The sequence below is a fragment of the Taudactylus pleione genome, unplaced genomic scaffold (genome assembly GCF_031769625.1).
Source record: "Taudactylus pleione unplaced genomic scaffold, aTauple2 ptg000749l, whole genome shotgun sequence".
NCBI lineage: Eukaryota > Metazoa > Chordata > Amphibia > Anura > Myobatrachidae > Taudactylus > Taudactylus pleione.
This window is the reverse complement of record NW_028285151.1, coordinates 1,547,486-1,573,405: the sequence shown is the minus strand read 5'-3', so window position 1 is coordinate 1,573,405 and position 25,920 is coordinate 1,547,486. Positions and strand designations below refer to the sequence as shown.

Below are 25,920 nucleotides of genomic sequence, written 5' to 3'. Positions count from 1 at the left end.
GCTGTACTATAGGTGTAGGTGCGGTGGAACGTCCGGGACCCTGGAGACAATGGAACCAGATGCCCCCTTCAGGGCTGGAGCCTGGCGGCAACTGACTCCATTGTCTCCAGGAGTTCCGCCACTGCTTGAAACCCCAGTCTGCTTTGAAATCTTTGCCTAGGAGAGACCTTGCTGATGCAGTATAACTACCTTGTGTCTTGTTGCTGTGCTCAATCTTGCCATGGTGTATGACCTACGAAGGACAAGCAAACACTCACTGGAAGATAAGAAGAAGGATTTCAACCTGAAAATCCACCAGTTTAAATTTGAGTCTACCCCCAACATTCTGTATAATTATCTCTTTATTGTTGGAAATGTGTGTATAGTCTTGTGGTTACATGTTGTAGGCAATGACCATCAAGTAGCTTAACCAGACTCTGTGGTTTATTTGTAGATGTGAATTTACAGCTGTACTTATGGTTACAAGTTTTGGTTCAGCAATGGAGAGGAACCTATAGTGGAGCAGGGGTGCAGTGAGCTCACCAATCAGTGACCCTCCTCTCTCAGAGAAACGGTGCAACGGTGTAATGTCTCGGGTTTCAAGAGCTAAGAGGAGGATGACCAGAGGAGGAATATGCAGAGGCGTATTAAGAGAGGAGGGGGCCTGTGTTCACTCCCCGTCTGGGACCCCCTCTTCTCTCCATGGCTGCCGTCAGCGAACTGACAGCAGCAGTAGACTCCGGGCACTAGAGTGTGCCCAGAGTTTACTGTGCATGCACATTTCACCAGTAAAATGGCATGGCAGCCATTTTCCTGCAAAATGCTGGGAAAATGGCTGCAGTGGCCATTTTCCAGGCGTTTTCAGTAGCGCTACTACGTGGGACATCAGGGAGGTAAGTATGAAATTAAAAAGTATGGGTGCAGGGTGTGCGGTGTGGGCCACCCCCTGGACCCAGGGGCCTGAGTGCATCGCACACCCTGCACCCATTATAAATACACCCCTGATCAGCGGCCTTTTTGGTTAGGGAATGAAGCGTCCCTAGAGGAGCCATTTTGTTGGAGACTGTTACCCCTACTAACATTTATTAATGCTGCATGGGTGCTATATAATAATATTTATAATGATTTTTTTATTTTGTATTTCTTGCTGCTATAACATTGACCCTTTTTTATGAAAATGCAAGCAAGGGGTCCTAGCTGTTTTATCAGCATATTGCTATGGAAAAATGTTCATAACAAATAAACTGCAGGTACAGTTTACCTAATGTGGGTGTGGTTTAAATAGCCAATGAAATATATGAATACATGTTATATTAAACGAGGCTGTACAGTACATATACATTTTACTGGCTTACGCACAGGCATTCTAATTTGCAATACGTGGGCCATTCTAGTGAACGATACACAATACAGGGACCATTTTACTATAAAGATTATAGTGACTGATATACAATACAGGGACCGTTCTAGTAAATCAGTACAGCAAGAATACTACTTACTATATTTAGTAAAGTCTCTTTGTATATGTAAAATATTATTATTGACTTAAGAAAAGCAAATTTTTTTTACAACTAAAAACAATGTACTTAAATTTTATTTACTACTAAAAACAATGTACTACATATATAGCATCAATTTAAGAGCTATCACCTTATATGATTAAAATAACTAATTCATTATCATCACCCAAGCCCAAAGCTTTGACACTTCTCACCCATTAAAAATCAGATCCCACATCTGACACCCCTGGTTGAAAATTAGACTCTATTTACCACCCACATGACTCCCTCATTAAAAATATTACACTAGATTTGATCCTTCATATATCCCAGTACCTCAGCTGGCCAGTCCGATCCATATATTCCAGTACGTCAGCTGGCCAGTCCGATCCTTCATATATTCCAGTACCTCAGCTGGCCAGTCTGATCCTTCATATATTCCAGTACCTCAGCAGGCCAGCCTGATCCTTCATATATTCCAGTACCTCAGCTGGCCACCCCGATCCTTCTTATATTGCAGTACCTCAGCTGGCCAGTCCGATCCTTCATATATTCCAGTACCTCACAGTACCTCAGCTGGCCAGCCCGATCCTTCATATATTCCAGTACGTCAGCTGGCCAGTCCAATCCTTCATATATTCCAGTACCTCAGCTGGCCAGTCCAATCCTTCATATATTCCAGTACGTCAGCTGGCCAGTCCTATCCTTCATATATTCCAGTACCTCAGCTGGCCAGTCTGATCCTTCATATATTCCAGTACCTCAGATGGCCAGCCCGATCCTTCATATATTTCAGTACCTCAGCTGGCCAGTCCAATCCTTCATATATTCCAGTACCTCAGCTGGCCAGTCCGATCCTTCAAATATTCCAGTACCTCAGCTGGCCAGCCCGATCCTTCATATATTCCAGAACCTCAGCTGGCCAGTCCGATCCTTCATATATTCCAGTACGTCAGCTGGCCAGTCCGATCCTTCATATATTCCAGTACCTCAGCTGGCCAGTCCAATCCTTCATATATTCCAGTACCTCAGCTGGCCAGTCCAATGCTTTATATATTCCAATATGATTTCAAAAGAATTTGTCCTAAAAAACAACTTTTTTTTAAATAATATCTTTATTTGAATCATTGGTTTAATAACATCTTTATTTGAATAATTGGTTCACAAGCATATAGACCAGTTGTTCCCAAACTTTTTTGAATTACGGTACCCTAGAGTAGTAGCAATGTTTTCACGCCAGCCCTAAGTTTAAGTTTGTTATTGTGAAATTCAGGAAACAATCTAGTAAAATAGTAAAGTGGAGTAAATTGTGCTTACCTGTCATCCCTAAGTTAGTTATGTGGTGGTAGACAGGTTTGCGCTTCTGTTTGTCCACATATTTACATTACACTGACCATAAATAATTTGATTTGGTGCTGGACCACCAACCTGAGACACCCCTGCAAGTGTCCCAAGGCACCCCAGGGTGCCAGGCACACAGTTTGGGAAACACTGATATAGACAATGTATACTTGTTCCTTTACTGACATCTTAATGATAGTAAAGATCAAATACAAAAATCTTGTGGACAAAACCTGCTAAGACAATTATAATATTCAAATAATAAACAATATTATGTTATATCCATATAGCAGAAGAATAAGTGAAATACATAAATCAGAAATCCCCCATGTTCAGTGGCTCAGTCAAGATAGTAATATCGGGTCATCCTGTAGAAGTATCCGGGTTTCAAACCATAATGTTGATTGAAAACATCTGAAAACAGCTTCTAAAATTGTATAGAGTAAAAATAAATTCAGGGTGTGCCCAACACATTGAAAGTATGTGATAATAAAAGTGGTCACTGAGGTCCAAAACATTAAGTGGTTAGAATAATGCACAGGTTCTCAAACTCAGTCCTCAGGACCCCAACAGTGCATGTTTTCCAGGTCTCCTCACAGGTGAAATAATTAGCTCCACCTGTGGATCTTTTAAATGTGTCAGTAATGAATACACCTGTGCACCTGCTAGGTTACCTGCAAAACATGACCTGTGTGGGGGTCCTGAGGACCGAGTTTGAGAACCTCTGGAATAATGGGATGCAGTTTATTACCGATTCCCTCTCTCTCTAAAAAAAAAAATCTAGATCAATGATCTGAGTCAGAAATCACATAGATGTGAAAATATTCTGCTATAAAACAACTGTATTTATTTGTAATTGTTACAGATTGATTTTAGTTGGGCTGTTGCTTTAAAAATGGTAACAAGCTTGCTGCTGAGTTTTATCAATCAGTTATTGCCAACCCCGTTTTAACATTGATCAAATGCAATAGGATGGGAAGAGTGAAACGCCAATAGGAAATTGCTGTGCAGTAACCAATCTGGGTATAGGAGACAGAGCCAATGGAGACAAGTCTTGCAGATGGGCAGGAAGGTGGGCCTCTGTGGCTGGCATAGCTTGCAGCAGGGAATCATTCCTGTATAGTGTGAGCCATCACTGCTGCCTGTGTGCTGAGAGCCTACGGAGCTGTCCAGCAGGCAGACCTCCTGCACCCAGCACAATGTGAGAGGCCATGAGAGCACTGGGGACAACACACAGCGCACAGAGATGGAGGATGATTTATTCCAGCTAAGACATCTCCCGTGAGTAGCACATTCATCATCTTTTTTTATTTCAGAAATCGGGAAATATTTTCGCTGCTTTCAGAGCCGGAGACTGGCCCCATCCCAGCTATATATTCTTAGCAGAGGTGCATTTTTGAAGGTGTCATGTCAGGTGGATTAGCAAAGCTAAACACAGACCTCATTAATTAAATATAGCATTTAGCATGCTAAAGATGTGGTCTCCACATCTTGTTGTTTTTAACAAACACCGTTTCTTGTAATTAGCAATTCAGAGCATTCTGCTAACAGAAAGCAGATCATATCATTTAACTGTTCCTGTGCCAGCCTGGTGCCTGCAAGCAATGTGTGCATATTACAGAAACATGTTAATGCATATGATGGGTTACAGTGCAAATCCCCTACATTGGAGATCACAAAACACCTCTTTTTCCTACATATCAGTGATTAGAAAGATTTCTGTCATTATCATTGCCCTATAGTTTGTATCCGAATTTATATTGAAATGTTTACATTGTTTATATTGTTTAAATGTTTATATTGAAATGTTTATAGGGATATTGCTGTATTATGTTTGCATGTTGGCAGCTGTATGTGTCTTGTCTATGGACAAGTTACTGCAATGAGATAATAGATGTGCTCACAGGATAAGTATCACTAAAAGACATGCTGTGGTAAGCATATATAGTAGCTTTGCAAACAGCATGATGGATGCATGCAACATCTTTCCAAAAATGTGAACAAGTGTTAAGTCTCTACTTAAATGCCATTTTTAACATTCAACTCATTTAATGGTACAAGTTATGAAAATATTACTTTTTTTTCTGTCTCCATATCTCTGTATTACAACTGTTCTCTCTGTTGCGTCTTATGTTAGAGTGTACTTTCTCCATAAAACACTAAACACAGAATGCTGCCCCCAGAAGCCTAATGTATCCTCGAAATCGAAGTATTAAGCAAGCAAAACAGTTATCCTCTTTTTCAACCATAAGTAACAGGACTGTAGTCCAAATATCACTTAGCATTTGTATGTTGAATATGTATACTTCAATAGTACTGCAAGCAAAACTGCAAGCACTGTATCACACTCTGGGGTATATTTACTAAAGTGGGAGTTTTTAGAAGTGGAGATGTTGGTCATAGAAACCAATCAGATTCTACTTATCATTTATCTAGCCATTTCCAGAAGATAATAGCTAGAATCTGATTGGTTGCTATGGGCAAAAACGCCACTTCTAAAAACTCTCACTTTAGTAAATACAGTCAGGTACATAAATATTGGGACATTGACAGAATTTTCATATTTTAGCCTCTATTCACCACCACAATGGCTTTGAAATGAAACAAACAAGATGTGCTTTAACTGCAGACTTTCAGATTTAATTTGAGGGTAATTACACCCAAATCAGGTGAACAGTGTAGGAATTACAACGGTTTCTATATGTGCCTCCCACTTTTTTTTGATGAGGTGGTATGTTTTGGATCATGAGCAGTTTTTTTCCTTCTCCATACTCTTCTCTTCCCATCACTCTGGTACAAGTTGATCTTTGTCTCATCTGTCCATAGGATGTTGTTCCAGAACTGTGATGGCTTTTTTAGATGTTGGCAACTCTAATCTGGTCTTGCTGTTTTTGAGGCTCACCAATGGTTTAGATCTTGTGGTGAACCCTCTATATTCACTCTTGTGAAGTCTTCTCTTGATTGTTGACTTTAACACATATACACCTACCTCCTGGAGAGTGTTCTTGATTTGGCCAACTGTTGTGAAGGGGTTTTTCTTCACCAGGGAAATAATTCTTCTGTCATCCACCACAGTTGTTTTCTGTGGTCTTCTGGATCTTTTGGTGTTGCTGAGCTCTCCGGTGCGTTCTTTCTTTTTAAGAATGTTCCAAACGGTTGATTTGGCCACACCTAATGTTTTTGCTATCTCTCTGATGGGTTTGTTTTAATTTTTCAGCCTAATGATGGCTTGCTTCACTGATAGTGACAGGTCTTTGGATCTCATATTGAGAGTCGACAGCAACTGATTCCAAATGCAAATGTCACACCTAGAATCAACTCCAGACCTTTTACCTGCTTAATTGATAATGAAATAACGAGGGAATAGCCCACACCTGTCCATGAAATAGCTTTTGTATTGATAGTCCCATTACTTTTGGCCCCTTAAAAAGTGGGAGGCACATATAGAAACTGTTGTAATTCCTACACCGTTCACCTGATTTGGATGTAATTACCCTCAAATTAAATCTGAAAGTCTGCAGTTAAAGCACATCTTGTTTGTTTCATTTCAAAGCCATTGTGGTGGTGAATAGAGGCCAAAATATGAAAATTCTGTCAATGTCCCAATATTTATGCACCTGACTGTATATCCCTCTGTGTCAGAGTCTTTCTGCGTCCTTCTGCTGCCTATCTTTTTCCCAATTACTTAGTTTTTTTCATTCACCCAATGCAAACTTTGAAGTCTTCACCTTTTTCTCATGCTCTTAATGCATAACTCACCACCCAAACGTTATCATACTACAAACTGTACCTGTCTTGTCACAGATGAGGCCGTGAATATGTTATTCCTTATTTTGCCATTGTTTTTCTTGTTATTATGTTATAAAACCTGTAAAACATAACTTGGGACTATGAAGGTTTTACACGAAGTTAGAAAATATTAAAAAGTATTTTATTGAAACAATAGTAGAAATTCTTCCAGAGACAACAGACAAAAACTGTATTAAATTAATTTAAACTTGTTTAATATTAAGATTTGTCTAGATAATAAACCAATAATTTGTGCAATTGGGAAGATACAATGGTATATAAATTTAGTCCTCAATATTCTTTAGGACACTTTTATGGAAACTTGTGCACAACAAAAAGGCCTTATAGCTCATACCAACCACTCTCCATATTTTAAATGGTACCAAGTATATTTCTCATATTTCTTACCCCTGCAACTTAATTTATTTTAATGTCTTTAGATATTCTCACTGTACATCATACCTGTATGCAATACCTCCCTATTGTCTGATTTTTATTTCACTTATTGTATTACACTTATTGTCCTTATTGTATTATATTATATTTTCCTTGTAAAGTACTGTGTGAACAATGGCACAGTAGCTATATAAATAGATATGGATATAGATTGATTGAGATAGATATATATATATATATATATATATATATATATATACACACACAAATAGGCAGGACATAACCAGAGACGGTCGCCAGGGCTCGTGCCCTGGGCGCCGTCGTACCGGCGTTGCGCCGCCGCCCATGGTCCAAGTCTGGTAAAGTCAGTGTAGTGCAGACCGCAGTGAGTATGGTCCACACTACACAGTAACAGACACACCGCTGCTGGTGAATAAGGGGGCACTGTATAAAGGGCACTACTGGAGGCACTGTATAAAGGGCACTACTGGGGTCACTGTATAAGGGTGCACTACTGGGGGCACTGTATAAGGGGCACTACTGGGGGCTGCATAAGAGTGACCACTACTGGAGACACTGCATAAGGGGCACTTCTGGGGGGCCTGCATAAGGGGGACCACAACTGGGGGGACTGTATAAGGGGCACCACTGGGGGGACTGCATAAGGGTGGCCACTACTGGGGGCACTGTATAAGGGTGCACTACTGGGGGCACTGCATTAGGGGCATTACTGGGGGCACTGTATAAGGGTGCATTACTGGAGGCACTGTATAAGGGCCTCTACTGGGGTCACTGTATAAGGGGGCACTACTGGGGGCACTGTATAAGGGTGCACTACTGGGGGCACTGCATTAGGGGCATTACTGGGGGCACTGTATAAGGGTGCACTACTGGAGGCACTGTATAAGGGCCTCTACTGGGGTCACTGTATAAGGGGGCACTACTGGGGGCACTGTATAAGGGTGCACTACTGGGGGCACTGCATTAGGGGCATTACTGGGGGCACTGTATAAGGGTACACTACTGGAGGCACTGTATAAGGGCCTCTACTGGGGTCACTGTATGAGGGGGCACTACTGGGGGCACTGTATAAGGGGCACTACTACATGGGGCACTGTTACTGGGGAGATTGCATAAGGGGCACTAATACAGTGGGCATTGCAAGAGGGGCACTACTACTGGGGGCAATGAATGGAATGGAAAGGAATATTTCCAGACTGATGAGAAGCAGGGGGGGTGTCAATTATCCAGTGGCCACGCCCATTGTGTCACGTGACCATGCCCACTTTTCAGCGCGTGCACATGCTCCGTTTTTCATCTTGCCCTGGGCCCCAAATACCCTAGTTACGCCACTGCAAATAGGCATCACTCTGAGAAAACACTACTACAGCAATGAGGATACCCTATTTAGGGTAGCTTTGGAGGGCTATGTATTAAAAAAGTTGGTCAGCATAGAGTTGCCTTTATTAGTTTTTTAGATAAGAAAAAAATGAATTGTGCTCTAGTATAGTATCACCATAGCAGAAATCATTTGTCAGGGTACATATTTATATTTGAACAATATAGTTAACATATAAAATTTAACCAATAAGGGTCCATCTACATATACACAAACACTTGTAATTGTAAACACAAACACACAGTGATTGCTCTTTTCTTTATATATATATATATATATATATATATATATATACATATATTATATTGTGACAAGAACCACATTGACCGGGTAAAATCCATCAGTATCTTTTACTGCTCAACACAGGCGGGTACACAGGATATGGCAGTTCCACAGATGTTATACAAAGTCTTCCAATACAGGAATATTTCTTCAGTGGACTCGCAGGTCCAGGAACCCTAACACTAGTCACCTCCAGGTCTATAACCTGGGCGACTATTTCACTGTCAGGCTCAGTTTCTCCAGTGTCTCTGCAGTTCTTAAACCAGCTTCTCACAGGTGTCTGAAATCAGCTACCTTTCCAGGCACTGATTGAGGCAACACCTGAACTGGACATTTACACAATCCTAATGCTTTTGCTCTGCCAAACCTGGGAGATCTGGATATTTCACATTTACTTCATGTGGAATTATGCTGACCCTATCACAATACACTATATAAATATACTTATGTGGCAAATACAAATATAACATTTGATTACAATAGCACATTTCTGACCTATCTCTGCAAGAACAATATTCTGCTAGCCCTAATATAACACATTTCACAACTTATACTGTGCAAACTGGGGTTATTTATAAAATAAGCTGCCTTTATAGCAGAGAGCATGGTTTTACCACCTTATTGTATCCCACAAATTGTACAATAAACAGTGCCAAATAGCAGAACTAGAAATCCCTTGAAATGAATGATCTTTCTCACGTTGCAATATTCCAGAAGCTCTTGCACTGATATGGCTTTGGCATGCTGCTTGTCCCTACTGTAAATTACACTCCTCTTTCCAATGTTTTCAGCTCATTTGTCCAAATTGAGCATACTGGCAGAGCTTGGCTCCCTCCATAGCTTGTTGTCGTTGGCTTCAGTAAGTACTCCTCCATTCTGAGTAGAATATGATACAGTGTATAGACATTTATTTACAGCACACAACGCCCACATATTTGGCTACATTGTATACCTTGTTGTAATTAGCATTCACAGATTTTTTTTCCCCATTAACCAATTGTTATTGTCACAGTCACAGTAGCGAGCGTCTCCTAAAAATGTCTGCACAAGTGACATATAAAAGTGACTGATATGGAAATGTCCATAGAACAATGCAAAACCTTATCTTTTAGTAATATACATAGATATTGCTTTACACTTTCATTATTTTTGCAAGACAGGAATAAAGGGGGGGAGGTATTATGTGAGCAGATGGCACATTTTAAATGTTTATAACAATATGATTTTCACAACTGTAGTGAAGAGATGCACATTATTTATTACTAATTATTAACAGTTCTTTATATAGTGGCTACATACTCCATAGCGCTTTTCAGAGAATGTTTACTCATCATTCATTCACAACAGCCCCTATCTCAGTGGAGCTTACAATCTATATTGCTTTCTGGGAATGAGATGATTATGGGGGGACGGTGGCACTGAGCAAAGGGGGAGAGAGGGGTTGTAACGATACAGAGTGATGGGAAGAGGACAAAGAAGCAGGGGGGGGGATCAAGACAGCAAAGAGGTGGCGGGGGCATTCTTATCCTTGTATTACCATATTGGAGGATACTGGAGTTCCTCCAGGTTATCAACAAAGAAAAGGAAAAGGGTATCTGGGAAGAAATTCTGCACAGGAAAAGTATATGTATTCTTTAACCAACCGTAAATATTTGTTATGGGACAACAGCTTCTCCCTATGTATTAAAGATGTTGGTGGTGCTCCCCGGAGTCAGAAACTAGTCTAATAAATATAGAATTTCTTGCATAGGCAAGACAAGAAGACTTCTTTCTGGGGCACTCTTAATGTCAGTGTAATGTGTATGATGCATGAAGTTAATTAAAATAACAATTTTTATTAATTATATACTTAGAAATAATTGCACTTTATTTTATTTTAATAAGTATAGAATGTAATTCATATGGTATCAGTTCTGCTCTGGGAGAGTTCAAAGTTGACTCTTGCTAACAGGATTTGTATGGGCAAATATATTGAATGGAAATCATTTTAATTAAAAAAGTATAACATTTAAGGATAAATCCACAGCAACAAACAGAGTTATATGGTACAGATTATCAATAATGTTAATTAATCACACCACAAAGTATCTAGTGAATTATTGCTACAAGGTTATCAACAGAATAACTTAGTCACCAATTATAGGCAAAAACTCATCTTCTATTTGCTCTATTGCAAGATTATACATCAAAAAACAGGATCACATCAACATACATTTTTGGATGGCTTATTGTACCATCTCAATGTGTACCCATATATTATCAGGCACAGCTCAGAGACAAAATAAACCTACATTCAGTAACGCAAGGCATTAAAATATCTCTCAAAACATAAATTCTTATTGTGTACTTATGTGCATCTTAAATTATGTTGTACACGTTATTGCTACTGTTGAGCTTACCAACACATATGTCTGCGCAAAAATACTACCTAAATAAATAATATTCATATATTGTCAGGCACAGTTCAGAATACATTCAGCAATAAATAAGCATTGAGCTATCATATAACACAATTCTCTGTGTGTCATACTCAATAGGTTAATACCATCGTTGTACTCATAAACACACTTCTGAGCAGGGTGACTTAAACCAGAATAATAATTAGAAAATTTAAAGTAAAAAGCAAGACGTCATTGTATCTCTTCATTTCTGCTTTCTCTCATCATACTGTGTATTTGGATGAGTTCCTACAGGTAAGTTGACTCTCAATTTAAAAATACATGAATATATGACCCACAGTGGGGCTATTATTATGTAGTGTAGGACCACCAAAGCAGAGACTCCTTGACATGGCGGGTGGCTTATCATATGTCTGCAAATGTTTGTAACTTAGTCCTCTGTATTTTATTATTATGTAAGATGCAAGTCTCTTTTGCTGGTCCATTGCACAGTGCTGGGGGAATTTGTGTCAAATGTTTAAATAATAATATTATTGGTGATTATAGTTTTGTAGGTCTGTACTGTCTCAATGGCTTTGGTTTATATAACAACCATTGCATGCTTTTACATAATGTCTATGGTTTATGTTTATTTTTATTGCTTTCATAAAGTATTTAAAGTGGTACTACTGATACTCAATATTTAATAGTAAACATCTGACTTCTGACTAACCACATAGTGTGGGGATCTTATGTCCAGTTCCCCAGTTTTTCTGGATATGAGACCCTCGTCCTGAAGAGTTTATAATGTAAATGGGTGATTGGACACTTGCAACAAGAGGAATAGTTAACCTTTGATAAAGGAGTTAAAGCAACAATATACATTAGATATAAAATATGAATATAATACAAATTTCTAGCAGAGTATCTAAGATCCAATTACTAAAGCAAAGATCTAATTTCTCAGTGTTGTCAAGTTCCGTCGAACTGGGGAAAGTTCCAGATCAGAAGAGGATAACATCTCTGGGGAACATGAGATTCAAATTGGACCTGTACACACAGATTTGGAAGCAGTGGAGTTGGAAGATGGAACCACAGTGCCAAAAGAATTTGCAAACCCTACTGATGGTAGGAAAAACTCCTTGGCTAGATCAAAGAAAATGTCATAAAGTAAAATTCATACCCTAGTCAGCCTTATGCTGCATACACACGGGACGATTTTCCTGAACAATATCGATCAACGATAAATTGTTCATATCATTCATTTTATGCAGTGAATGATCGACCAACGATGCATGTTCCCGCATGAATGATAACGATATCTATGGTCAACTGTACATGCAGGCCAACTTGGATTATTTTGTCAAGATTTGTCTGTAAAGACATGACTTCATGAAATATCAATCATACATATCTATCATAGATATCTATCAGTGTGTACACCCAGAATCGTTTGCCCTGCACTACAGAAAGTTGGAGGGAAATCGATCAGCAATATCTTTGGTTGTGCAGGTTGTACCGTGTGTATGCAGCATAATAACCTGAAAGGTGAGACATAAGGTGGGTACACATGTAAAGATTTTCTGTCCAACCATCCAACTAGTTGATTGGTTGGAATGAAAATCTGGTAAGGTATGAAAGCAAATGATGATCAGCGATTTGTTCCCAAATGCCGGAAAATTTACAAAAACTGTTGTTTGAACAAATTGTTTAGATCAAACATTTACCAAACTTGTCTGACGACCATTTTCATCTGTTTTCTGGCATTTAGGAGCAAATTGCTGATCATCATTTACTCCCATATGTTACCAGATTTTCATTCCAACCAATCAACTAGTTGGATGGTTGGACAGAAAATCTTTACGTGTGTACCCAGCCTAAGAAAAAAGGGAGCACAATGAAGTAGCGGAGTTTGCCCTAAAATACAAGCAACATATAATAACATATATTTGCTTTAAATGACTAATTTACAATAAATGACATTGTGTTTTTACAATCAAACGAAATGTCGTATAGATAAATGTTTAAAAAATATTGTATTCAGCCATGGCACATCTGGCAGGTTGCATCAGTGGTATTGTCCATAGGGGTATTAAAGTCAACCATGATGGGGTGGGGTGGAAGGTCTGAGGAAATGAGGAGCCAGAGCCAGGTGGCAAAGTTGTGGAGGAATTGATACCCAGAGTACTGCAGGTGACTGCAATGTGAAAAAGGACTGAGTAGAGGAAATATATGTAGTAGAAGTAAATAAATGATTTGGGTGTGTGCAGGAGGGGGCAGACAAGATGTTCTATATGGAGTAGACCTCAAAAGAGTAGATGGAAAGGTGGGAGGGATGAACTGGAGTCGATGCAGCCACCAGTTCTGAGGTTGTGGGAGTAATTAAGGACCCCTGTAATAGAGCAGTGGTGGCAACAAGTCAGTGGCTGAAGGAGCCTCAAGGCGATAGGTTGACGCAGGTGTTAGGGGTCATCCTATCATCCCTTACTAGGGTGTATTTGGAGTATGAGAGGAAACCCACACAAACACGGGAAGAACATACAGACTCCACACTGATAGTGCCTCGATCAGGAATTTAACCAGTGCCCTTAGGGCTGTGATACAATCATGCTGACTACTATGCCAACCGTATCTCAAAGAAGCTTTCTGAATTTGGATATGATGAGGACCTACCAACATAATCTAAGAGTACAAAAGTTCTTTAGTCACTACTTTGACTTATATATTATAGAGTTGCAGTGGGTGTTTGAAATGCAACTATAGATTGCCATACAAAAAAAGAACTAAATGAAAAGGAATAGACTTGTACCTTATCCAAAACTATCTTAACTCACCCAATTTAGAGGGGACTGCAATCCCAAAACACAGATGATGGGGAAATAAAGTGAGGCATGATAAGTAATGGTTACTGTGTAGTCATCATTAGCATAATCAATATAAATACAGTCAATTCTGACCCCAAAAAGTTATTTAACCAATAGTGTCATCTTTAATACACAACACTCTATATCAGACACACTTGTGCTGTGTTTTCACTGTGTCTGATTGTCTGCTAGGAATGTCTCTTTGTGACACTAGATAAGATCTGTTCTAAATGTGATTACTGTCTTGTGTCCCTTCCTTATTTGCAACACACTATTTTATCTACTAACGATACTTCTTTAGAACCTCTATACACTCCTGCCTATACCTTCTGATATCTTGCCTATAAACCTCTAAGGATGATGCTATTTTGCGTACGCAGTCATACAATAAATAAAGACTCAAGACCTAGAACTTGTGGTTCCAAAGCACAAAGTATTATTCCAGTAAAAGTACAGTCAGTTACACGCTATGATCTAAATACAATTTAGCGCAAAGGAATTATACAGGCCCAAGTACAGTTATACATACGCAGCGCTCTGGACCAGATGAAGGCATCAGCAAGAAACCCCCGTCAATCGGCATTCAGCACGAAGACCAGAAACCCAGGGTCAGAGCACACATATTTATACCCCCCCAGAGATAGACAACACAATAGAGAAGTTTGTTGCTAACACAATTGGTCCAAAAGGAGAGGGCATATGTTACAAGGCATCTAACAGGTTGGTTCAAATAGACACAGTCCAGCCTCTAACAACTGGTGGTCTCTGGTTTCCCGCCTCATGCAAATCCTAACAGTTGGTCATATAATGTACATTTTGTTGCTTGAAGTCTCTGCGGTCCATAAGTTGAGAATGCCTGTTGCGATCTCTACATCAATGTTACCGGAATACTGTTGAAAGAGTACGCATCAGTACAATACCAAACATGGCTTACTTATCACGTATAAAACCTTAGTTACCAAATAATCTTTATTTCACAGTAATTATAATAAATGAGCATACTTGAATCTTATACCTTAAAGCTTATGGAACCTTGTATGTGAATATGTAATGTGTGAATATGCGAGGTTTGCTATAATGATGCTAGTTAACTTAGGGCAGATGTGTGTGCATGAAGCTAATATTCAGCGTTTTTCATACAGGATCTTATGCATTCGCTAATATGCGACTAGTTAACAGCGCAATTGTGCGTATTAATGTGTGTATTAGAAATGGTGAAAGCTGCAGTCGCATGATGCTAATAGTAATATCGCCACATGTACTTAAGTGTGAGTTTATCCAAAATGGCGCTTGGGCGGCCATTCCCAAAATGGCGTCTTGCGATTTCATTTCCAAGATGGTGTCTTACAGCCAGTCGCAAGATGGCGTCGCTGCGATTCAATTTTAATCTGATCTTGTCTCAGCCAATAATCCAGCTTCGACACTACCTATCACTTCTATACCTCCCCTTATCTGTATCCCTCTGGCTCACAGTGCTATTATTTATACTTTCTAGTATAGTACAGAGAAGCTAGGAATGTGTAGTAGGTGAAATGTAAATCACTAATTGTTTTTCTCCTTGTTCAGCCATCCACTACTGTAATTACTGTAATTAGTGGAATGGATCTACAAACGTGTGCTGGATAGAAAGTAATTTTTTACTTCCACTCTGTATTGGTCCAAAAATAATGCAGTAACAAACAATACAAAATGAGATGGAGATGACAGTACAGAAATAAAGGCCAGACCAAAATGGTTCAGGGGAAGATCCTTACAAAGAACTAATGCCGGTTACGCACTAAGCGATATGCCAGCGGATCAGAGCGACATATTGGGCACATCGGCCAATGTGTACCTGCTATGTTGCTGACGATGTGGGCTCCCGCACTTTAGCGAGGGCGGCAGCATGGCGCCGTTGTCGCTGCCAGCATCGGCAAGTGTGTATGCACTTGCCAGTGCCGGCACCCTAACAGGTCCCGTTGCTACAATAAAATATATATGATCACTTGCGCTTCAACAGAAAGGCAGCAGTATAGTACTGAAGTGGTCTCTCACACTCCACCAAACATATACAGACAGAAATAAAGTACGTTCCTGCGCCCTCCAGTAGGATATTAGTATATATTCTAATAAATGATCTTTTTATCTATATGAACGTTCATTAAGAATCTTTCAGACCGAAGCCTCTACAGTCAAATGAATCCCTTCTTTTTTTGACCACCACAGAGTCTTCCTTATTTCTAGAAGCTCCGTCAAGTCACATAGAAGAGAAAAAGAACTGCTCCATATAGTGTAGTATTATAAAAATGTAGACAAATTTATTAAACCAAATTCCAAATAAAAATTCTGTCACCAAAAAACATATATGTGTGACCCCGTACCGTGCAGTTAGGGTGCAGTTTCCTGGACACCCAAAATTATATGAATCACCAACATGTTTCGACTCTTAAAGTAGTGAGTCTTCCTCAGGGTGTGTGTGAGTGGTGAGCCTCACAGACTTATATCCCCCCAGATGATTTCTCATTGGTGCAGGGATTACCGATAGGAACAGAATTCTTCTGGATATAATGCTCTGGAGAGCATTTAGTAGTAAGGGACCGGATGTAAACTAACCACACCGGAACCAGGAAGTACTACAGGGTCCATTTTTTAATATTATTTTATGTATTTTATAAAAACGGAAAAGCATTATATTGTTTAAAAATTATGGCATATAGGAAAGAGGTTTGTGTATAAGTATATAGGTGGAAATTGTGATTTTTTTTTTGTATGGTTCTATAATTATTGTTTGATAATCCCTGCACCAATGAGAAATCATCTGGGGGGATATAAGTCTGTGAGGCTCACCACTCACACACACCCTGAGGAAGACTCACTACTTTAAGAGTCGAAACATGTTGGTGATTCATATAATTTTGGGTGTCCAGGAAACTGCACCCTAACTGCACGGTACGGGGTCACACATATATGTTTTTTGGTGACAGAATTTTTATTTGGAATTTGGTTTAATAAATTTATCTACATTTTTATAATACTACACTATATGGAGCAGTTCTTTTTCTCTTCTATGTGACTTGACGGAGCTTCTAGAAATAAGGAATACTCTGTGGTGGTCAAAAAAAGAAGGGATTCATTTGACTGTAGAGGCTTCGGTCTGGAAGATTCTTAATGAACGTTCATATGGACAAAAAGATCATTTATAAGACTATATACTAATATCCTACTGGAGGTCCCGTTGCTAGTGAGGTCAGTACACGCTAGACAACGTGTAGTGTGTACCGGCCTATAGAATCATATAGGGTTAAGGTTACCAAAAAGGTTAAAAAAAATGGACAGACTAGATAGGCCAAATGCTTCTTTTCTGCCATCAAATTCTATGTTTCTATGTATCAAACTTTGGATAGAGGTAAAGTGGAGAAGTTGGCCATAGCAATGAATCAGCTTCTAGCCATCAATTGCTATAAATGACAGGTATAAACTGGTTGCTATGGGTAACCTCTACTTTTTGTATATGGAAGGCCTGATACATCTCCCCTGTGGTATGGCACGTCAACCTTGAGAATACTGTAAATACTGGGTCATCCGTCTGAAATGTTGCACTAAATAAACAGCCTGATTTGCAGCATTTGAACATGTTGCTGTGTGGTACTGTATTGGCAAGTGCTGCACAATGTATCAGGATATGGATTCATTCCACCTCCCTATTACATACATCCTGTAACATATCAACACTAGAGATCCTTTGGATTGTAACCTTGTAGGCACTGGACTTGGGAAGATGCTTTGTGTAGCAAGTGTTATTGTAGATAGAGTTGTGGTCAATTGAATGATATTCAAAATAGGGATATGATTAATTATTTCAGCAGTTCCCACTAGATGTGCTGAACAATGTGCAAAACTGGATTCAGCTTGATTTTTGTTTCTTACAGATACGTTTATGGTGGAAGATGCTGTGGAAGCTATTGGCTTTGGGAAATTCCAGTGGAAGCTCTCGGTCCTTACTGGACTGGCCTGGGCAAGTAACTCTATTACACAGATATGTAGAATGTAACAGCAGAAAACAACCAATTGGTCCCTGTGTTTACCAAATCCTGTCCTCACTTACCCCGAGCAGCTCATGAAACACTGATCTACTCTACCTATTATAATAATGATTTCATTGTCCTTATTTAAATAGTGCCGGAAAGTTGGAGTGCGGAGGATTTTAGTTATGAGCCCTCTTTATAGCTTTATGTTTGTTCTATGACCTTTTCACTTCTTTAACCGTAAACCGTCATCACCCTTTCTGAGATACCATTCCATGGAATTGTTTCTAGGCTTTGTTATGTTGGTATGCAGTCATCTTGTTGACAATCACTATGTCAACAGTGAATATATAGAAAGCGGAATCCCGGCGACATTATGACAACACTTTTTAATTTTATTTTATATTGTCGGCATTATAACTTTAAACATTATGCTTTACCATCATGTTTAAGGTCGGCAACCTGCTTTCAACATATTAATTGTCGACATAGTTATTGTCACCGAAACGTATGTGTTTCTCTTATGTTACCAGTCAGACTCCCCCATCCCTTCAACATCTTTTCTATACCTGGTCACTGCTTTTCTATGCTGTGAATACATACTGTAGACAGATAACCTATGCAGTAAAGCACAAGTTTGATGTTAACATATGAGGTAACCATAGCAAATAACTATCATTAAGCTTTGATTGATTTAGTGCAAGTTAGATTTCTCACAGACCGATCTAGTTGCCCAGCCAAAGCACTATGGAACATACATAAAAAAGAAAATTACTTAAGGTGCGTACACACTGGGCGATTAAAGTGGACGACTGAACGATAACGATATCGTTATCGTTCAGTCGTCCACTTTATCGTCCATTTTTAACACAAAAAAGATGAACGATGACGACGACGCGCGTTCCCGCGGGTCGTTCGTCATCCTCGTTCATCGGGCTGACATGCAGGCCAACCTGACGACCTCGTCAGGTTGCTGCATGTCAGGGAATGGGTGAGAGAGCCCGGCGCTGAACGATATCGCTAATGATATCGTTCAGCGGCTGTGCTCAATGTCATGAACGACATTGAGCACAGCCTGCCGGGGACACACTAGACGATATCGCTCAGGGAGCATATCGTCTAGTGTGTATGCACCTTTACAGTATCACATAGGACAGCTACAGTATTTACAAGTTCACGACTTTACAAACATACTTACATTTTAGAGGGTCTGCATTAGGATACATAAAGAAAGATATACATAAAGGAAGGTATTGCAAAAGCAGCATAGTTAGGAGGAGGGATGGTAGGTTTGGGTGAATAGATGAGTTGTGAGAGCACCGTTGAAGGCTGGGAAACTTGGTGAGTGTCTGATAGAGTGTGGGAGGGCATTCCAGAGGATAGGAGCAGCACAGGAGGAATCCAGGAATTGGGGGGGGGGGGGGGTGAGGTAATCAGGGAGATGGAGAGGCAGCGGTCATTGATATAATGAAGTGAGTGGGAGTGTGCGTGGAAATGAGACTGGAGATGTAGGAAGGGCTTTGAAGGGGAGTGTGATGAATTTGAAATTGATTCTGAATGAAGAATGATTGGCAGGGGAAGAAGAAGATGAGGCATGCAGCAGAGTTAAGAATAGACTGAAGGGGGGCGATACAAGAGGTGGACTTGTGAGGAGTAGGTTATAGTAATAGGGTATCACGGAATGTAGTCAGGAAGCCGACGGTCTAAATGCCGACCGCCGGCTTCCCGACTGTCTAATCCTGGCAAGGTACTAATGACAGGCGTCGAAATCCCGACGCCTGTCATTAGACCTATGCTGGGAGCCCGACACCCAGCATACCGAACATAGGTAAGCCGGACGCCAGGCCCGGACAGCAGTGGGGGGGGGTTAGGTCTAGGGCTCCCGGGGGGACTTATTGTTAAGCACCCCCCCGGGAGGGTTATGTTTAGGCTAGGGGAAGGGAGGGTTAGGCACCCCCGGGGGAGGTTAGGGTTAGGCACCCCCCCCACCCCCCCCAGAGACTTAGATTTAGGCTGCGGGGAAGGGGGGGTTAGGTACTTAGGGGGGGTTAGGGTTAGGCACTTGGGGGGAAGGTTAGGGTTAGGCACCCCTAAAGGAGGGTTAGGGTAGGGAGTTAGGTTAGCGGTACTTACCTTAATTAGCGATCGGGATCTTCACCCCTGCCGGGCTTCCGCTGTCGGGATTTGAACCGCCAGCGATGCGGCCGGCGGTAATACCTACTACACCCGGTATCACATGGAGCCAGTTAGCATAGTAAGCACACATTTATGCCAGGTCCCAGAGAGGGAACTTGTCTCTCGTGCAGTGGCTTCTTGGGTCCCTTCTGCAGACAAAGCTGCATTCTATGATTTCAGTTTGTGTTCAGGGCTGCCAAGACATACGGTGGCCCTATTGTAATCCCTTTATCCAGAGCACCACAGTTTCAGTATAAAGCGTGAACAAACATAGGGGTCTGGCCATACCCACTTGCTAAAAATTGTACCTAAAATATTATGCTTCCGGTGGCGTGCACTTTGGTGGACATGCCACCTCATCCATGTTTCTGACCTGGAGCTCTGCAGTGCGTATATGAGACATTATTTATTTAATATCGAGGTTCTGTTTATGTAAAACGGCTTCTAGGCACCTCTTTTTCTCTTTTTATTCCTCCAACAGTCACCTTTAACATATTTATGTAATGTATTACAGATGGCAGATGCAATGGAAATGATGATACTTAGCATCCTGGCACCACAGCTCCACTGTGAATGGAGGTTACCCAGCTGGCAGGTGGCTTTGCTCACATCGGTAAGCATCTGACCAGTTCCAGGACCATATTGCTGGTGTTGCATTGATGTAACACCTGCCCTTACCCTGTGTAAGCACAAAGCTTAGCTGCCAGAGTTAAATTATTAGCTAAAGCAGCACAGTGTTTTTTATTTAACACAGTTCCCTTGGTAATAAAATATGTTTCATGGTAAGATGATTTTTTTTTTTTTTTTTAAATGGTCCACACAAATTGTGGACAATGGTTCTTTGCAGGTCACCTCAATTGCACTTCATAAATTATGCAGAAAGATTAAAAACAAACAGAAACAAATATCCAGTGGATCCAATTAGGTATTACAGGACACCGCACAATGACTGCTGATATTCCTTTCTGCTTTTTTAACAGGTTGTGTTTATTGGAATGATGTCCAGCTCATCCCTTTGGGGCAACGTCTCAGACCAGTATGGCAGGAAGACAGTAAGTGTTAGAGACAAAGGGATTTTATACAGAGGCGGTTTAAGAGAGGAGAGGGGTGGTGTGCAGGCTCCGTGCAGACACCTCATCTCTAGTAGTGGAGTATCCTCTGGCTTTGTGCCAGTGTCTATTGACCATATGCAAGTCTCCGGGAACATGGCACCCAGTCCACATTCCCGGAGACTTCTCTATTGCGCATGAACAAAACACCAGGAAAATGGCCGCTGCACCATTTTCCCAGAGATTTCTGCTATACTGCAGTGGTGACCGACGCAGGATTCTGATCAGAAGTAAGTATAAAATATCAGTGCAGGGTGAGCACCCATTATAGATACTCCAATGATTTGATACTTTTATCAGTTCACTGAATAGGAGAATATTATAATTTATAGGCCACCACATCTGCCGCTCACCCTTTGATGCCTCTAGTTCCTTCTCTCTTGTCTAGGGTCTGAAGATCAGTGTTTTCTGGACTTTGTACTATGGGATTCTCAGTGCATTTGCACCAGTCTACAGCTGGATAATTGTGCTCAGAGGACTGGTTGGGTTTGGAATTGGAGGTGTCCCACAATCGTAAGTTACCTGAATAACCAGACTTCTCTCAAACAGATGCATGATATCATGTTTTATGTTATCTCTTTGGTCTCTGGACCTTGGGACTCACATTGATCTCTTGAAATGATTTCTGCGACAACCTTGTTTTTTTTGTATTTTGATTTATGGTGTTGTATTTATCTGCCATTTCATCAATTAAAAAAAAAAGCATAACAGCTTTTCATGCATGTTACACGCAGTTATTACCCACCCCCCCCTTATTTTCTAGGCGTAATTTGAACATTTGTAAGAAGTGCATTACAGCTGAATTCAGTAACCTTGACAAGTTAATAGGGATAACTAGGTCACACTGGACAGCATCACAATACACCAGCTTGTAGCTTGCTTTGAAGCTTATTTCAAATGTTGGTAACTGTGCAGGTCAGGAATTTGCATAGTAAAATTTTAATTGTCTCGTGTGTGTTCACCAACCAGAGTAACACTGTACGCAGAGTTTCTACCTATGAAAGCAAGAGCGAAGTGCATCCTTCTGATAGAGGTAAGAACGTTCTGTCTCAGCTGCACTCATAAACGTTTTCATTTCTCCTCCTTTGTATATTGAACTAGTAAACCAGGACCACTTGCATAATTCTGATCTAAAGGGGAAACCCCCAATCACATGACAACATTGTGACAGCAGCATGACATACCTGGCCAAAGAGGATGTCTTGCGATCTGCTCACATCTTATTGCAGGACAGACTCCTTAGCCAGGTACGTCCTGCTGCTTTCCAGTCCACCCCTACGGTACACCTCAATAAATCTTCTGATGTTGCTGAGGTTTTCCTGTCAAGGAACAGTTTTTCAATCTTTGAAAATAAGTCTTCCAGGTTTTATGGGGCATCCGGTGCTTACATTCCTGTTTACATTAACAAAATTTATAACAAAACAAATTACATGTTTATTCAAATTATGTAAATATTTTTATTACTTGTTGTAACAAGTGCATATTGTACACAATTGACTGACTGCCTGGCTATTTACAGTGTTACTGCACAATACACCATTAAGTATATGTGTGTGTGTGTACATTAAATCTGTCCTTAGTCATGCAGTCATTAAATATCTCTCTTTCTGAAATAGGATCATAATAGCTTAACAAAGTGCTGTTTTCTTTATCCACAGCTGCCTTGTTAATCAAAACTGCACCAAATATCCAATTTTATCTAATATTCAATATACCATAACTTTAACATATAATAATTTAAAAGTATATATTCCATTCACAACATATTTGATCAGATAGGTCAACTGGTGTATAGTTTTATAGTTTAAATAAAAATATTCTCCCCCAAATGCTATCCCAAGCTCACAGTTTTCTGTGTATTTAGAAGCAAGACACTAAGCTGATTTTAAAAAGCAGGGCAGCTCTCCCTTACCTCCCCCATGCCAGAGCATTACTCTCTAGTAAGGAGATAAAGGTGGGACAGAGTTATAGAACTAAAGATGTTGAACGGTTGAATTAGAAATAAGACGTTACCGCACAAGCAACCACTTTCTACTACAAAGTAATATATTCTTTGCCTTGTTTAGAATATTTCTTGCTTTGTGATTCAAGTACATAAATCACTTTAGTTACTGTAGCTAAACATTAGTAAAGATACAGTATGTGTTTATAAAGTGTATTATTTTTTTGTTTAGGTGTATATAAATTGTATCTATTGCTCGGTACAGCTCAGATAATGCAATCTATTTGGCTATTAATAAATGATAACAACCGTCCTCTGGGCCTGATTCAGAGCCGGACACTATTTGCGGACGGTCGTTCCAAAAAAGGGGCCGGCTATTTAAATTGAGCGCTCGCTCTTTGCGGTTTGTTGACGCCTCTATGTCCGAGCGAGCGAACAAAAAATGCGCTCGCTATTTTGTAAAGACGCCCCTTTGCCGTTCGCATCACACGTCATCTCCGGTATTTATTAGATTAATCGGGTACATCGAAAGGCATCTGAACTGCTCGCAGTGCTTGTAGTAGGTTTTTCTTACCGCTATCACTGCGAGCAGTTCAGGCTAAAAGACAACCAAGTGACGTGATTGTTGACGCTCCTTTGCTAATTATGCACTCCCATTAAACGCCCTTTTTACCGTTAGGCACGCCTGCGTTCGGATCTCCACTCCCCCGTTTTCAAGCACCTTCCCCTGTTACCACCCACAAACGGTACATTCTGTCAATCAAATTAGCAAATTAGCAGCCCCTCGCTGTTTTGCGAGCGCACGATTTCCGACTGCAATGACTGTTTTGTGCATGCGCATTACGACCCATACGCATGCGCAGTTGTGCGAACATCGCTCAGAGCGAACGAGCGGCCGCTTATGAGTGGCTCTGAATCAGGCCCTCAGTCCCTATGTACTTGTTTTCATTTTACAACAACTGGAGCAATGTTGATCCAACCTGCTAACAATCTTTTCTTATTGGCAGATATTCTGGGCAGTGGGCACCGTGTTTGAGGTCCTCCTGGCTATCTTTGTGATGCCCACTTTGGGATGGCGTTGGCTTCTCATACTCTCTTCCCTGCCACTCATGCTCTTTGCTATTTTGTGCTTTGTAAGTGTTTAACAAATATAATTTATTTAAGGAAAAACTGTTGGCTTATACCTATTATTAATTATGCAATCATGAAACCTCAACATATATTGAAAATGCTGAAAGTCATTAGAGAGTAATGTGTTAGCCATTTATAACTGATGTTTCCAAAGTAAAATGAATAATTAATATTTCCTCACAACTTTGCCTCAGAGTTGCTGGTGCCTTAGGATGCATGTAAGTGCTGGTGCCTAGCATATCAGCAGTCTAATCCATGGCATTAATCTTGTCACTTGTGTGTTATTTCTCCACGTTCTGTCACACTGGAGTCAAAGGGGTATATTTACTAAAGTGAGAGTTTTTAGAAGTGAGAGATGTTGCCCATAGCAACCAATCAGATTCTACTTAACATTTATAGAAGATAATAGCTGTAATCTGATTGGTTGCTATGGGCAACATCCCCACTTCTAAAAACCTTCACTTTATTAAATATACCTCAAAGAGTAAGGGCTCTATGTATTAATAATCATGGCACCTAGAAATATACTTTACAGCAAAAAGTGAACTTGAAAGGGGCAATACATAGGAATGAGGGGCCTGATTCAGAGATGGACGCTAATTCGCCACAGCTGGATCTTTATACGCAGCGGCTGTGCGAAATTGTGCAGAAGCCGCAGGAGATGTCTTAAGTAAAAAGTCTTATCAACCGCCAGCAGCTCATATAAATTATTCTGTCTGCAACATGGAACTTGTTTTACTGCAGAAGCACAAAACTAGGGGCCTGATTCAAAGCCTCTCGCTGTTTGCGCTCACTCTGAATCAGGGTGGGGATTTTTTTTTTCGGCCTCCAGGCCACTCGCTAAGCTGTGAGTGACCACCCACAGCTATTGCGAGCGGCCTGGCGATGGTCGCGATTATCGCGACAATCTGGCTTGCGAGGAGAGCCTGTGGTAGGGTCTCAGCTCTCGCAAGCCCGAGTGGACTTCCTAATAGAGCAGGAAGTCCACTACTGACATCACTAGTGATGTCAGTAGGGCGAGACCCGTTGCGACGAAACTGCCATTGCAGTACGGGTCTCGCGCATGTCGGGGACCATCGAACCGCTTGCGAGCACTGTGCGCTCGCGAGCGGGTCTGAATCAGGCCCTAGGTTAATTTCTGTCTAATCTTCACTTATTAATGAAAACTCAGGATCCATCCAATTCCTCCCATCATGTGATGCAAACTTTTACACAGAGGCTGCAAATCCATCTGCTTATCCGTAAGCCCAGGTGCGTTCATGGGAAAAGCAGATGCATGATGTCATGAAACAACTGTTGCACTGGATGTTTCCTAGTTTGTAAATAATCTTAGTGACTTGTAATCTGAAAAATCTTAAATATAGCAGCAGGCATTGAGCAACTTCCTGAATAAAATGAGATGGTGTAATATACAAGGAAAGAAGAAACGGTAAAATCGCCCTCTACTAGGGCATATAAAACAGGGGACCTGATTTAGACCCGCTCGCTAGGAAGCGTTCGCATGCAGGCAGCCGATGTTTGCATTCTGCGTATGCATCGTAGTGCGTGTGCGTGAACCAGTGCGAGCGATCGGGAGCGTACGCTCTCTGCGCATAGACAGCCTGGCAAAATGTGTGACAGGAGAAGCCGTTT

The 25,920-nt window shown here is 40.7% G+C and overlaps 1 protein-coding gene across 1 annotated transcript in view; it reads left to right on the top strand.

The window, feature by feature from the left end:
- The first annotated feature begins 3,892 nt into the window (after positions 1-3,892).
- The window catches only part of SVOP (SV2 related protein), a 38,128-nt gene continuing 16,100 nt past the window's right edge, over positions 3,893-25,920 (top strand). The window contains exons 1-8 of the mRNA XM_088457257.1: positions 3,893-4,100; positions 12,031-12,191; positions 17,836-17,921; positions 20,621-20,719; positions 21,087-21,158; positions 21,604-21,728; positions 22,185-22,248; positions 24,165-24,290. Of these exons, the coding sequence (XP_088313383.1) occupies positions 4,066-4,100; positions 12,031-12,191; positions 17,836-17,921; positions 20,621-20,719; positions 21,087-21,158; positions 21,604-21,728; positions 22,185-22,248; positions 24,165-24,290 (768 nt within the window). The 5' untranslated portion in view covers positions 3,893-4,065. The remainder of the gene's footprint in view (positions 4,101-12,030; positions 12,192-17,835; positions 17,922-20,620; positions 20,720-21,086; positions 21,159-21,603; positions 21,729-22,184; positions 22,249-24,164; positions 24,291-25,920) is intronic.